Source organism: Diabrotica virgifera, chromosome 6, assembly GCF_917563875.1.
Source record: "Diabrotica virgifera virgifera chromosome 6, PGI_DIABVI_V3a".
In the NCBI taxonomy this organism is placed as follows: domain Eukaryota; kingdom Metazoa; phylum Arthropoda; class Insecta; order Coleoptera; family Chrysomelidae; genus Diabrotica; species Diabrotica virgifera.
Window position 1 is genome coordinate 175096693 of NC_065448.1, and position 17007 is coordinate 175113699.

Sequence of the window (17007 nt, forward strand, 5' to 3'; positions counted from 1 at the left end):
TTATTGAGGCGTGCTTTGCCAACTTTATATTAAGTTAGCAAAACACCCAAAAAAAAAAAAAATTCATTAAGAAAATTCATTCCTTCACAACTAATTAGCGACTAATTAGCGGCAAATTCTCATTCTATTTTTATTCTTTTACAAAATACCTAAAATCATTTTATGGAAGCGTGCTTTGCCAACTTTATATCAAGTTAGCAAAGCACCCGAAAAAACAAAAAAAAAATTAATTTAGAAAATTAATTTTTTCACAACTAATTAGCGACTAATTAGCGGCAAAAACTAATCCTATTCCCATTCTCCTACGAACGCTCTGAAGTCATTTTTTGAACGTGTACTTTACTAACTTTACATCGAGTTAGCGGAGCACCTGAAACAACAAAAATAATATCAAAAAAATTGCTAAAAAAATTCGTCCACAACTAATTAGCGACTAATAAGCGACAAATTCTCATCCTATTTCCATGCTTTTACGAAAAAACTTAAATCATTTTAAAGATGCGTGCTTTGCCTACTTAATGTTGAGTAAGCGAAGCACCGTAAAAACCAAAAAAAAACAGAATTTATGGATGAAATACCTTCACAACTAATTAGCGATTAATTAGCGGCAAATTCTGATTCTATTTTCATTCTTTTACGAAAACACTAAAATCATTTTAGGGAGGCGTGCTTCGCCAACTTTATATCAAGTTAGCGAAGCACCCAAAAAAACAAAAAAAAATTAATTTAGAAAATTCATTTCTTCACAACTAAGTAGCGACTAATTAGCGGCAAATTCATATTATATTTTCATTCTTTTACGAAACCCATAAAATCATTTTATGGGGGCGTGCTTTGCCAACTTTATATCAAGTTAGCAAAGAACCCGAAAAAACAAAAAAAAATTAATTTAGAAAATTAATTTCTTCACAACTAATTAGCGACTAATTAGCGGCAAATTCTCATTCTATTCTCATTTTTTTACGAAAACCCTTAAATCATTTGATTGAGGCGTGCTTTGCCAACTTTATATCAAGTTAGCAAAACACCCAAAAAAACAAAAAAAAAATTAATTAAAAAAATTATTTTTTTCAGAACTAATTAGCGACTAATTAGCGGCAAATTCTCATTCTATTCCCATTCTTCTACGAACGCTCGAAAGTCATTTTTTGCAGGTGTGCTTTGCTAACCTTATATCAAGTTAGCAAAGCACCTAAAAATAAAAAATAAAAAATAAACGACAAAATCGGTATTCTCACAACTAATTCACGACTAATTAGCGGCAAATTTTTTTTCTATTCCTATTCTTCTACGAAAACCCTAAAATGATTTTTCGGAGGTGTGCTTGCCAACTTTATATCAAGTTAGCAAAGAACCCGAAAAAACAAAAAAAAATTAATTTAGAAAATTAATTTCTTCACAACTAATTAGCGACTAATTAGCGGCAAATTCTGATCCTATTTCCATGCTTCTTAAAAAAAACCTAAATCATTTTATGGATGCATGCTTTGCGAACTTTATATCAAGTCAGCAAAGAACCGTCAAAAACGAAAAAACGACAAAATTGGTATTCTCACAACTAATGCACGACTAATTAGCAAAGAATTCTTATTCCATTGCTATTCTTCTACGGAAACCCTAAAATGATTGTATGGAGTCGTGCTTTGCCAACTTTATATCGAGTAAGCGGAGCACCGTGAAAAACAAAAAAAAAAAATTTTCTGAATAAAATTCCTTCACAAATAATTAGCGACTAATTAGCGGCAAATTCTCATTTTATTCTCATTCCCTTACGAATACTCTGAAATCATTTTATAGCGGCGTGCTTCGCCAACTTTATATCGAGTTAGCAAAGCACCCAAAAAAACAAAAAAAAAATTAATTTAGAAAATTTATTTCTTCACAACTAATTAGCGACTAATTAGCGGCAAATTCTCATTCTATTTTCATTCTTTTACGAAATCCCTAAAATCATTTTATGGAAGCGTGCTTTGCCAACTTTATATCAAGTTAGCAAAGCACCCAAAAAAACAAAAAAAAAATTAATTTAGAAAATTAATTTTTTCACAACTAATTAGCGACTAATTAGCGGCAAAAACTAATCCTATTCCGATTCTCCTACGAACGCTCTAAAGTCATTTTTCGGAGGTGTGCTTTGCTAACTTTATATCAAGTTAGCAAAGCACCTAAAAAAATAAAAAAAAAAAAGAAACGACAAAATCGGTATTTTCACAACTAATTAACGACTAATTAGCGGCAAATTATCCACCTACTTTCGAATCGATTTGTGATAGGTGTTTAGCTAACTGGATGCTCATTCATAATTTAATAATCTAGTGTCAAAAATTCTTAAAAATTAAAGCAAAAAATTATGCGGTAGAATAGCCGTTGACCTGCCCAAAACAGACGCATATGACCGGTACTAGAAATTCGCAATTAATAAAATCAATTCATATCTGGAATATAAATAAACGTACCAGTTTTCGTTTTTCTAAATAGTTTTTTTTTATTTTTTTTTTGATATTCAAAAAATGAAAAATTTACAAATCGATTTTTCTAGGAAACGATGTATCCTATCGACTTAAGGTAAGACTACCTTGTAGTACGTTAATACGTTACATTTTAATAATCCAGACTCAAAAATGCTTAAAGGTTAAAAACAAAAAAGGTATGCGATAATATAACTGTTGCCCTGCCCAAAACGGACGCCTATGACCGGTACTAGAAATTTGCAATGAATGGAATCGATCTATCTCTGGAAGATAAATATGTGCACCAATTTTCGTTTTTCTAAATAGAAGCGTTCTGGATATATTTAAGAAAAACTAATTACCAGACGCCATCTTCGAATAGCTCTAGCTCCTTTAGGAAGCATCTTCGGATTAGATGAATTGGTCTAAATTGTCTTAAAATTATCTGAGGAATCTCCTGTCTTCGTTTGTCGGTAGAGTTTCTGGACACCCTGTATAATTCGAATATTATGTAATTTTTTTCTTTCGTAAATTTTCCATTGGCTTTCATTTCTTCTCATGTCACGTGTTACAGTTTCGTTGTAATAAATGTATACAATTAAGAGAACAGTTTTGAAACTATTTTCATTACGATCAATTGCGGCTTAATCACATATAAACATAATCTGGATAATAGAATTCTTTGACCTTCAAATTTTGTTAGATACTTCTATCCTAAAGAAAAAATTATTCAGTACATCAGGTTTGGTTTAAATTCCATCTCACTACAATAGCCCCATAAAATAAAATAAAATCAAAATGTAATTCCGACAGGTTGGAATAAATTTTTTATCAAAGTTTAGGTCCAAACAAAAGATATTTTAAAGAAAGTATATGATTCATATGAGGGGATCGTTGTGAACATAATTAAAAGTGGGTAATTTTTGCTCAAAATTTACTTTTTTAACTGCTTAACTGCTGCAGTAATTAATGTTTTTGAACAATCTTTTATATATGACTTACTAAATTAAATTTACCCTTAATTTATTTAAATAATTGTAAATCAAAATTGAAAAACAAATTTCCAGAAAAATATTATTTCCATTATAAATATGCAATATAAAACATTTTGTTTTGCAGAAAAAGTTGCGCTATGCTACCAGTATAAACTGAAAAAAAATTGATTGATAAACATTGAGTAGTTTATGAGACATTTAATTTGTTTATAAAATATTTTCATTTTTTTAATTGCAAAAACGCGGTTGTTGCCGATAGAGTATATAAGTTTTTAAGGTCTCATTTTTTTTGCTATTGATGATATTTTTAATAAATGTATTGACAAATTAAAATTTTAATTAAATACTCCTCCAAAATGGCGTTTGAGAATTGGTGTAATTTGTTTAAAACATAATTAAAGAAAAAAGTTTGTATGTTTAACAAAATGTTACTATTTTGTTAAATTTTTAAAATAAAAATATGTTTTAATTAAAAAAAAACATTGAAATTGGCCTATTATTATCGGTGATATTGCAAACTACTCCTCTGCCAATTTTCAGGCAAAAAGTTTTCATTTAAGGTTCTACGAAAATCATTATTTTTCAAAATATTCTACAATTTTTATTATGTATGTAAATTTTATTGTTAAGTAGGAGGGTTAATAGATGTACTTACGCACTTTTAAATGTTATTATTGATAAATAAACAAATTATGAATTTTTAAACTTGGAAACGCTATCTCGGAAAAAATGGTTCTAGAAATTTTTTTTCTTTTGTGAATATGTCAAAAAAGTACCAGGAGTACGAATGTCGAAAAAAATTTCAAAATTTTTAGTCCCGGCGATGTTATTAAAAAACAAGTTTTAAACAAATTACACCCATTTTCAAACGCCATTTTGGAGGAGTGTTAATTGAAATTTTGATTTTTCATTACATTTCTCGAACATATACACAAAAGCAAAAAAAATGAAATCATAAAAACTTGTATACTCTATCGGCAACAACCGCGTTTTTGCAATTCAAAAAAAGGTAATTTTTTATAAACAAATTAAATATCTCATAAACTACTCAATATTTATCAACAAATTTTTTTTAGTTTATACCGATACTATAGTGCAACTTTTTCTTAAAAACAAAATGTTTGATAGTGCTTATTTATAATATTAAATTTATATTTTTTTGAAAATTTGATTTTTAATTTTGATGTACAATTTTTAAAATTTGACGTTAAAAGTCTTATTTGACGTTAGTAAAATGGAGAAATGTCAATTTATTGGTCGAATAACTTTAATCATAGAATAAACTACTATTTGTGGTTGGTGAAAGCGGCCATTATCTTATACAGTATGTCCCTGTAAGTTGTATCCATATGGAAAACTTTTTTATTATTAATTTTACGAAAAAAAGTTATTTTATTAATATCCAGCCCTTGGTGGTCCGAAACCTAAGATTTAACCATCAAATAATATCAAATTTTTTGAATATTATACGAGGTATGTCAAAAAGTTCGAATTTCAAGAGTAAAGTAGCTTTATTTTTTTCAATATTGAAAATTGCTATTATGAAAAGTTGTTTGGAATTAAAAACTGTATTCTAGTATGCAGTTATCCTTCTAATTGAAAAATGTTTTTTTTTTTGAAAAATTATGGATAACTAACATTATTTTCAGTTATTTTAATTCAGATAACTCTTTTATTATTAATTTTACGAAAAAAAGTGATTCTTAAAAAAAAGTTCTGCATGGTCTAAAATCTAAAATACAACCATCTTATATCAAATTTTATCAATTTTATACGAGGTATGTCAAAAAATATGAATTTCACTCAAGAGTAAAATACGTTTATTTTTCGAAAAAAAGTAAAATACGTTTATTTTTCACAATATCGAAAATTGTTATTATGAAAAGTTATTTAGAATTAAAAACTATGTTTCAGTATGTAATTACATCCTTCTAATTGAAATATTAGTACTTAATTGAAATATTAAAGGTACTTTACTTTTGATCTTTTATGTTTTTTGACATACCTCGTATAAAATTGATAAAATTTGATATAATATTGTTGCATTTTAAGTTTTGGACCATCCAGAACTTTTTATTAAGAATCACTTTTTTTCGTAAAATTAATAATAAAAGAGTTATCAGAATTGAAATAACTGAAAAAATAATGATAGTTATCCATAATTTTTCAAAAAAAATTTTTTTTTCAATTAGAAGGATGTAATTGCATATTGGAATATAGTTTTTAATTCCAAACAACTTTTCATAATAGCAATTTCCAATATTACGAAAAATAAAGCTACTTTACTCTTGAGTGAAATTCAACCTTTTTGATATACCTCGTATAATATTTAAAAAATTTGATATTTGATGGTTAAATCTTAGGTTTTGGACCATGCAGAGCTTTTTATAAAGAATAACTTTTTTTCGTAAAATTAATAATAAAAAAGTTTTCCATATGGATACAACTTACAGGGACATACTGTATAAAAAGATTGTATCTTTAACTTTGCAGAAAAAAATTGTAAAAACCTTTATAATAACATGAATTACCGCAGCAGTTAAAAAAGTAAATTTTGAGCAAAAATTAATAATTTTTAATTTTTTAAACAATGATCCCCTCATGAATCATATACTTTCTTGAAAATATGTTTTGTTTTGACCTAAAGTTTGATAAAAAATGTATTCCAACCTGTACGGAATTACATTTTGATTTACATCTATTGTAATTTTATTTGATCGGTCTACAAGTTTTCTTTCACATTTAGCTGATTCTTTTTGAATCTTTATCATGGCCTTGCTTATCATTTGATTAATTTCTCCTAATCTGACCAATTAGTTTATTTAAATATTACATTATCAATGTATCGCTTACTTATCAATGTACCTAACATATTATTGAAAGATCCCGCATGGATAAAAATAAAAATATCTAAATTGTAAACTCATGTTTTTGTGTTAGCGCTTAAGTATTTCATTAAAATTTAATTATTTAATAAATTCTTGATTTTAATCTAGTACACCGTAACTGCGGGAATTCTTCTTGGATTGGTATTTATTATGGTTTGGCTTAAATATTTCTAAATTCACATAGTGGAGTCTCATCTCTGCGGAGATCTGGGCCCAGTACATTACATAGCATCGATAGCCAGTGTGTGGCTATGTATTATTCAATTGTCTATCAATAAGTTTGGTGTGCCAGTTATTTGTCCAAACTGAGAATCCTAAGACAATAGATGAAGTGTGTAATTTAGTTGCAGTTGCAAGAGAGCGACGTGGGATTCAGAAGGAAATGACCTTAAGTACTGGAAGAAAGACTAGGATAGTTATTTATGAAACAGTTCGTGAAGTATGCTTTTTGCGAACGCACGCGATGTTTAGAGCACGAGCGACAGCGGAGCGAGTGCTATACATCGCGTAAGTTCTCAAAAAGTACTTCACGCACAGTTTCATACAATATTGTATCTACGATAAACAAATAAAAAAACTGTAACTCTTCGTCACTGGAATTCATTTCTATTCTACAATTTTTAGAACTTTGACATTTAAAAATTCTAACTTCTTTTAAACTACAAAACTGTCAAAACTTTTGTTGTAATTTATTGCTCACACCTCGTCACCATGACAACGCGAAAGTTAAGGATATTTGATTATATGAAAGTGTGCCAAAAACAGTGCGAAAAAGTAAATCCCTTTTGCAATACATTGCTACTTCACGCACACTTTAAATTCTTCTCGCACTGCTATCTATAATGACAGTTTTCACGAACTAAAAACTTATACATAATATGAGATAGAGTAGATAAAAACTTTTTTCAGAACAGAAATTGTTTACAAAAATATTAACAGTAGAGTTAACTCGAAAGTTTTAGGTCTGCCCAAGTTTGTAGAGCTTACTGTAGAGCTGTCGTAACTCTTACTGATTGTAGAACTTACTGTGCTTTAATTTATTTTTTGATAGAGAATTAATGATCAAGCCGTTATGCTGAATCTTAAAAATATTATGCTGTAGCTTTAACTGTAATACCAAATTTTAGTTTGAAAGGGTTTCTGAGTAACTTACAGACAAAAAGACTGGAATATGCTTTATACCTATATTTGTTTATATATTTTTTAGACCGTACGATGGCAGATGGAGCAAAACCATGGTCGGCTACGGAGAAGAAGACAACCATTTCGTTATCGAACTAACATACAACTACGGCATCACTAATTACAAAAAAGGAAACGATTTCGAGAAAATTACAATAAAGAGTAAAGAAGCTTTGGAAAGAGCAAAAGAACAAAATTGGCCCGTTGAGAACGGTAATATATTAGTTGCTCCAGGAGGTTATCGATTTCAAATAGTAGATGAGCCCCAACCGTCCGATAGAGGTAATTTTATCCAATATACATTTTTCTTCCTTATAGTTAATGATGTTTCTTATTTGACGTACTTTTGTTTTAAAAACTTACTATGAAGTAAACACTTCATGTAAAATACACTCATGTAAAATACACTTATGTAAAATAATATAATAGTACTTACAATTTTATTAATTTTTTTTTAAATATCCAAAATGGATTTATAAATTCAAATCGTTTTAAAATAAGAGGTAACAACCAACTGAGCAAATCAGGAAGTGACAGTTTCTTGTAATGACTTGAAACTTATTAAAGGTATCTAGGAATATACATATTATGTACCTTAGATGAGATTGCATTAATGAGCCATAATTTCTATGAGTAGCCCACAACAGAATTTACAAAAAACTGGATGATGAAATTAGTGATAACCAATAATTAGGCTTTAGAAACTGTGCTCATACAAAGAAATCTAGACATGAACCATGACATGTACATATGCTTTATTGATTTTGAAAAAGTATTTGACAAGGTCCAGCACAATAAACTAACTAATATGTTAAAACTAAAAACCATTGACAGAAAGTCAGAGTAAGAATTGAGGATCAAATGTTCGGTAGAAATAAAAATTGTTCGGGGTGTAAGACAGGGCTGTAGGTTTATTGTCACCACTGCTGTTTAATATATCTATATAGCGAAGCCGTCTTCCAAGAATCTTTTGGAGAGCATAACGATGGGATGATCATAAGTGGTGAAATCCTTAATTATAAAAGATATGCCGATGACAGTCATATTTGCTTCAACTCTACAAAGTCTGACAAACATACTGAAACGGCTGAAAGAAAAGGGTACCATATACGGTATTAAAATGAACTCAGAAAACAAAATTCATGGTCATTACAAAACATCCAAAAGATCAAAATTGTGAAAATAAAACATCTATTATGTAGTAGAGACCTAAGAATGGATCTAAGGATAAGGTTGTTGCGCTGCTACGTTTTTACAACTTTGCTCTACAGATCTGAGGCCTGCACATTGAAGCAATTAGAGATTAAGAAATTGGGAGCTTTTGATCGTTCAGCAATATTGAAATCCTTGATAGAGTAATAAGAGGGAAGAAATTACACTAGTTCAGAGAAATAAGGAAGAAAATATATCCTGTTGGTGACACAACCCCCTCCAGGCCGAAACCAAATTTTTTGAGTAGTATGGACATCTATAATAATAACCTATATGTTTCCTGCAGCCGATTTTGATGCTATACATACATAGTTATAAACAAATGAAGATCAAAAAAACGGTAAATTTTCGCTTTTTTCGTCTATTACCAAAAAGTTAAGCATTTTAAACAAATTTGAGAGCAAAAAACTCATAAATCGTATAAAAAACTTCAATATGGCGTTCGCTGAATATGTCTATCCTTATTGGTTGCTTAGAAAATTGCAAAATAAATAATAAATTTTGAGTTTTTATAAATATTCATAACTTATGTAAAAATTAAATTAGAACCTTCTTATTACACGGAATGCTGAGCCTTATGGTGCTTAAATCATACCCTAAATTTCAAAGTAATTGGTCAAATAGTTTAAAAGTTATTTAATTTGTTTATCCCAAATTAATTTTTTTGCAACACTATAAGTCAGAAAATGTTGAAGTTACAGTAATACTTTGGATAGTTTATGAAAGAAGAAGATTTACACTATTTAGGGCCGGTTTTTCAGTGCTGGGTTAACATATTTATATTTTGGTCACCGAAATATTCATGGTTAATCAGTTTTTCCGTACTAGGTTAGAGCTTAAACTCGTTTAAGTTAACCACGATTTTAACCGATCCTCGTTAGATGGTTTAACTCCGAATTTTCCGGTTACGCTTGCGCATTGGTGCAGCGAATGAATCATGAATCATGTTTATTTTTTTTTTTAATACCTGCCTGACAAAAGGGATTAGTTGGGTTATGTTATTTTCTTTCATCGCGGAAAGTATTCTAATACCTCCTTATTATTACATATAAGGAAATTATTATTATTGAAATTATAAATTATTATCGTTATTAGGTATACCTCGTCCAATTTACTTACCGTTGCACGTCATCCGCGCCATAGCCAGTGACACGATACCAACACGAAATATTTAGGCGGTGGGTGTGTTCCTTTTTAGAATCAAAATAATTCTAAAGGGGAACACACCTACCGCCTAGATATTTCGTGTTGGTATCGTGTCACAGGCTATGGCGCGGATGACGTGCAACGGTAAGTAAATTGGACGAGGTATATATAGGAAGGAATTAAGGAAATATATTTAAATATAACTGTAACAGGTACCTATGTTTACACTTACTGTAACAGGATTTAATGCACGATTCCTAGTAATATTTTAAAAAGATTATTTTATATTTGTCTACACAGCAAAATACTTAATTATTTTATTTACCAAAGAGTCTGACTTCTTATTTCCTGGTCAATCTGTTCAAATAGTGATAAGACCGTGGTCTTTGACAAACAAAATCGGAAGAAAAGTCTAAATCGTCCCAGTAATTCTAATTCTCTTCTGTTATGAAACCGAGGTAGACGTTATGAACTAAACAAAGATTTCGAACTTGATATTGCATTGCATTAATCATTTTTTTAGTTTGGTTATGAAATTTTCTTTTATTTATTTTTCTGTCAAATTGATCATTATTTCTCGAATTGCACATGCTCACGTACAGTTACTGCTGCCAACAGAAGAAAAAAAGTGGTTAGCTAACCGAGATTTTCTTAACTTGATTTAAAGCTCTGAAAAACGCTATGAGGGTTAAAATACTGGTTAAAATTTAAACTAGGTTAGCTAACCAAAATTTTAACCGCTCACTGAAAAACCGGGCCTAATTTAATTAAAAAAAATGACAAAAAATAATTCTAAGGGCCGGTTGTTCGAACGCTAATCAACAATGAACACTATCAAATATTTAATTACTGTCACAACTGTCAATGTCAACTTTGGTTGGGTTGCTGAAAACATAATTGATTATAATTGAAGACATAAGTGGATAAAGGTCATATGTCACATTTTTTGAGAAAATTGTTTTATTAGGTTTTTGTTCTTCTAATGTGCTGTTTAACCTTTTAAAATTTTAATATTTCCTATTTTTAGCAAAATAAAAATAACAGGAAGGTATTAAAGCAATATGTCACACTATGATTTTCGAATTGTAGCGGATAAAGGTATTATGTCCAAAATTGCGTTTGGACATAATACCTTTATCCACGTGAAATTTGTAAATTTGAAAAATTTTCTACCATTTACTATTTGGATGAAGGTAATATGTCCACAAAATTTAAATTTGGCTTAATGTAACTTTTTTTAAATTAAATTTAAAGTGAAAAAAAAGTACCTTCAGATACCTGTTTAAAAAAGTATAGCAATGCAAATTTATAAAACAAATAATTAACTTGGAACAAAAGACACTAAAATGCTCATTACTCAAAAACATCATTTTGTGACATATGACCTTTATCCACTTATGTCTTCAATTATGAGATTAGTTAATCAATTAACATAACAATTATTAACATAATTGATTAACTAATTTCATAATTGTAATCAATAATTATGTTTTCAGCAACTCAATCAAAGTTGACATTGACAGTTGTGACAGTAATTAAATATTTGATAATGATCATTTTTGGTTAGCGTTCGAACAACCAGCCCTAAATATTGCAAAATTATTTTGCAGGAACATGCGAATTAAAAAAGGGGGGCTAACTTCGTTCCTAATTATCTTAGGACAATTGTTTTTCTTTCTAAATGTGTATAAAAATTCAGTTTTTCTAAATATGTAAAAATAATTTTTCTACTGGTAACGGTTAAAAAGTTATTCTAAATGTTTTTAAGTAAGCAGAAAATCGACATGTTCTTGCAAAATAATTTTACACTGTTTAATATTACTTTTTGTCATTTTTTTTTAATTAAGTTAATAGTATAAATGTTCTTCTATCATAAACTATCTGAAATATTACTGTAACCTCATAATTTTCTGACTTAATGTTGCAAAAAAATGAATTTGGGACATACAAATTAAATAACTTTTAAACTACTTGACCAATTGCTTTGAAATTTAAAATATAATTTAAGCACAAGAAGTCTCAGGATTCCGTTTAATAAGAAGGTTCTAACTTAATTTGTACATAAGTTATGAACATTTATAAAATCTCAAAATTTATGACTTAATTTGTAATTTTCTAAGCAACAAATAATGAAAGACATATTCAGCGAACGCCATATTGAAGTTTTTTTATATGGTTTATGAGTTTTTTATTCTCAAATGTGTTTAGAATGCTTCACTTTTTAGTAATAGACGAAAAAAGCGAAAATTTACCGTTTTTTGATCTTCATTTGTTTATAACTATGTATGTATAGCATCAAAATCGGCTGCAGGAAACATATAGGTTATTATTGTAGATGTTGTTCTGAAGCTATTTTCTTGTGGCATTTTTACAATTTTAACTATTTATAATGTCGAAACGTTAATAAAAATCATTTTTAATAATATTGTGGCTTATTTCCCATTATAAATAGTTAAAATTATTGTAGATGTCCATACTACTCAAAAAATTTGGTTTCGGCCTGGAGAGGAATGTGTCACGAGAAAAATCTTATTTCTCTGGACTATACAGACAACTACAGGCGGAAGCTTAAATTTTTCGGTCATATATTAAGAGGTCCTCGTCCTAGTCTTCTGCGTTTGATTATGAGGGCAAAACAAAACGTAAAAGAGATGTAGGAAAAAGACGAACCTCCTGGTTACGAAATCTAAGGGAATTGAAAACAACATTTTATCACAAAATCAGTTCGGCTTTTTAAATAATAAATGTACCACTGATGCCATGTTTTCTGTACTACATGACGTTTACCAAGCACTGAACAATAATCTTCGCACTGTCACCGTTTTTTGTGACTACGCCCAAGTTTTTGATTGTGTAAATCACATTTTGATAAAAAAAACTAAATTTCTACGGAATTCGAGGTATTTCTTTGAATTGGTTCCAATCTTACTTGGATGATAGGAAACAACTAGTTCGAGCAAATGATACTCAAAAACATTGTATGTGGGGTACCTCAATGGTTCAGTATTGGATCCTCTACTTTTCCTTATCTTTATTAATGACATCACTAGTTTAAAAATCGATGGAAAATGTTTCTTTTTGCTAATGATACCAGTATCACTTGGAGCAAGTCAAATATTGCAACTCTTCATGCTACTATAACTTCTGATCTACTTACAATAAAAACCTGGTCCGACTCTAATTTGCCCTCGTTTAATGTAGATAAAACAGTAGCATTATCTTATAAAGGAGCTCTTCAAGCCTTACTTCTTAATAACAGCTAGAACAGTAAAGTTGATTCTGTAAAATTTCTTGGTATTTTTTTAGACAGCAACCTTAAATGGTCCCTTCATATCGATGTGTTAAAGAAGAAATTATCTTCAGCTTGCTATGCTATAAGATCTGTTTTTAAGGAACTCAGTTTAGCATCTTCCAAAATAACATATTTTTCTTTGTTCGAGTCGCATCTTCGATTTGGCCTTCCTTTTTGGGGTTCTGGTACAGTTGCCCAATCCGATGCTATTTTCAAATTACAACAAAGATCAATACGATATCTGTTTAGCCTCAGAAGTAGAACACATTGCAGAAGCTACTTCAAAGATCACAGGATTTTAACTCTTCCTTCTTTATATATTTTAGACAGTGTTTGCTTAATTCGTAAACATCTACATCTCTTTTCAGCAAGACCGAATGATGACTATTTCACGAGAAATTCTACCTTTTACGTCTATTTACCGACCCCGTCCTCTGAGTTAGTAAAGAAATCTACATTATATTCCGCAAAAAAACTGTACAACCATCTCCCTCTACAACTTAAATCTGCAACATCTTTCTCTAAATTTCGTAAAATGACAAAAGCCTACCTATCTGAAAGACCATATTATTCAGTAGAAGAATTTCTTAATCTCAATAACTAAGAAATTACAGTACCCTTTGTACAAGTAGTTTTTTTATCTATATTTGATTGTTATATGCAGCAGCCTAACTTTTAAACTTATTACTTACTAAGGTATACTATGCATTGTGCAATTTATTTAAATTTTGCAATTGATTGTTTCTGTTTTGCTTCATTATTATCTTTTTTTATTTAATTGACGATTTCTGTAATTTTAGTAAATAATTGTATTGTTATTGTTTTGTTTTCGTGACTTTTCATAATCTTTGTCTATAAAATTGTACAATTTTTCATGACAATAAAGCATATTTCTAATTCTAATGGTTTGGTCTGAGTTCTAACAAACTATTTACAGCTACTGTAAGTAAAATAATAATTGCCATGTTGATATTCAACCTTCGATAGAAGATGGAATCTTACGAAGAAGTACCTTAGATAAAACATGAAGTCTCGGATTTTTACTTTCGTTACATATTGTTGCTAGTATCCATTAATAATAAATGCGACAATATACAGCGTATAGCATTCATTTTATTATAATTGATTGGGAAGTTTTATCTCGGATCCTAATTTTTTTGATCCTTTTAATAAACATACCTATGTGCTTCTGATCTAAACTTTCTGATCCGAGGATCCTTTACAGGCCATCGTATTACATTTTTCCAATTTATTATTGATACACGTCTTCACATACTCTTATAAATAAAATAAATGTTTTCATTTTAGTACAGAGGAGTAGTCAGATCATTGAAAGAATTAAACAATGCAAAATAGGTAAACAAATATTTTAGTGCATGAATTACATCAGTTTTGGTCTAAGATTGTGTTTTTCTTTTTATTAATCTTTTATTATCTTTTTTTGCTCAACCCCTGTGTGGGTACAAAATTTACCTGTTTAGCTACTGGAGGGACGCCGGTGTTCAACATTCCTCCATGGAGAGTTTGGAGTAGTTCCAATGTCTCTTTCCAGCGTTTTGCACTTGCAGTAAGTTCAATGTGTCGCTAAGCCTTCGATAGCTAAGAGGAGAACTTTTAATGAACCGTAAGATGCTGTAATTTTGGCCTGTTGAATTGTTAATGTAAATAAAACACTTTCTATTTTGCTATGACTGTAATGAAGTTGAAAAGGGCAAGAAATAGAATTTTACATGTGAACAATTGAGTTAACAACTTATCCGTGAAAGACGCCACTACACATATATTTACACTTTGTACCGGCTTTTTGCTAATTGCGGCGTGAAGAATTCTCTTCGAAAAAGCGTAAATGAAAAGAGGTTTTTGCGTACGTTCTTAATGAGTGTTGATAGTTGACTGACTGTTGCACCCCGCTCTTTCATCCCGTTAACAAATATTTCCGTTGGGTGCTTTGGGTAAAAGAGAGGGCGGAGATTAACATTCTTGGAAGTTTTCTTCAGGCACTGCGTAATGAAATTATTTATGGTTGTTACAGAGGCGGCGCGGAAATTTGTTGTTGGTGAAATAGAATTTATTTTGGGTGGAGAATACAGTTCTCCAACATTCCCCCCGGCGTTAGAGCCTTGTGGTCTAACCTACTCTTCTTTACCTTGATTAGGGAGAACCGAAATTTTAGAGATTGCCCTTGTGAATTGACCATCGATGGTCTTCAACTTGACCACTCTGACTTTGCCATCTTGCCCGGGCATTGTATCAACTACCCGTGCTAAAGGCCATTTTAGAGGAGGTACATTATCCTCTCTCAGAAGAACTAAGTCATTGACTTTTACGTTTTCCCTTGGTCGGGACCATTTTGGAGAATTTTGTAACCGGTTCAAGTAATCAACAGACCACTTTTTCCAGAAACTTTGTTGTATTTTTGCAATTTGCTGAAACATGGATAGTTTATTTTCCGGAATTTTTTGTAAGTTTTGCTCAGGATGCGCTGACAGGCTGGAGCCAATTATAAAATGCCCAGGACTGAGAAAGGTGTAATCTGAAGGGTCGCTGGACATGGAACAGATAGGCCTTGAATTCATCACAGCTTCAATTTGAACCATGACAGTGTAAAACTGTTCGAAAGTGAAAGAAGAACAGCCTATTAGCCTACGCATATGATATTTTGCGCTTTTTACTGAAGCTTCCCAGAGCCCAGCCCAATGAGGAGATCTAGGGGGGATAAACTTCCATGAGGTTTGATTTTCAGAAAGGTATTCCATAATGGTTTGAGAATTAGACTTATTTTGAAAAAATTTGTATAAGTCATAGAGTTGATTTTTTGCACCAGAAAAACATGTGGCATTGTCACTGTAAATGACGGTTGGGTTACCACGTCGGGAAATGAATCTCTTAAGTGTTAATAGAAAGGAAGAAGTTGTTAGATCAGAAACAACCTCAATGTGCACAGCTTTGGTCACCATGCACACGAAAATGGCTATGTATGCCTTGATTTTTGGCGCTTTTCGGAGTGAAGAAGATTTTAACAGAAAGGGTCCACCATAATCTACACCCACTTTTTGAAAGGGTCTCGTTGTAATGGACAACCTATCTTCAGGTAAATTACCCATAAGCTGTTGTGCAGGAGCACACGAAAATCGGAAACATATGGTGCAGTTGCGAATGATTCGTTTTGCTTCCTTTAGACCATTGAGAGCCCAGAATTTCAAACGAAGATTTGAGAGAACTGTTTGCGCACTAGCATGTCCCAATCTGAGATGTTCATTTTTGATGATAAGATTGACGATAGGATTATTGGAGGGGAGCAGTATCGGATGTTTTTGCAAATAGTCTATGTCGGGACAGTTCGTAAGTCTGCCTCCAACTCAGAAAATTAGAAGAATCTAAAAATGGTTTTAGTGACATGAAGTTTTTATTCGAAATAAATTTGTTATTTTTAAGCGCCGAAATTTCTTTTGAAAATGCATCACCCTGTATTTTCTTGATGATGAAATCCATTGCATAATTTAACTCCGCAACAGAAAGAGGTTCAGAAATTTTTTGTTTTTTACAATTAGAAATAAAACGAAATACGTACGCTACTGTACGTTTTAAGCGTGAAATATTTGAGAAACGTGAGAAAATTTTTATCCAGAAATTTTCCACATTAGAATTTACCACGAGGCTTATTTTTCTTTCCTCGAGTAGGTTTTCGAGAACTTTGTCATTTAATAGATTGGAAACATTGAAATTTTTATCTCGCAAGCATTTGGGACCTTGCCACCAGAAGTCGCTATTGAGAATTTCAGAACCAGACATTCCTCGAGAAAGAAGGTCTGCGGCATTTTGCGCAGACTTTATGTGAAGCC

The 17007-nt window shown here is 30.6% G+C and overlaps 1 protein-coding gene across 1 annotated transcript in view; it reads left to right on the plus strand.

The window, feature by feature from the left end:
• The window catches only part of LOC126886431 (glyoxalase domain-containing protein 4), a 74134-nt gene that overhangs the window by 34618 nt on the left and 22509 nt on the right, over nucleotides 1-17007 (plus strand). Inside the window, exon 3 of the mRNA XM_050653370.1 lies at nucleotides 7541-7797. Coding sequence (XP_050509327.1) covers nucleotides 7541-7797 — 257 coding nt within the window. The remainder of the gene's footprint in view (nucleotides 1-7540; nucleotides 7798-17007) is intronic.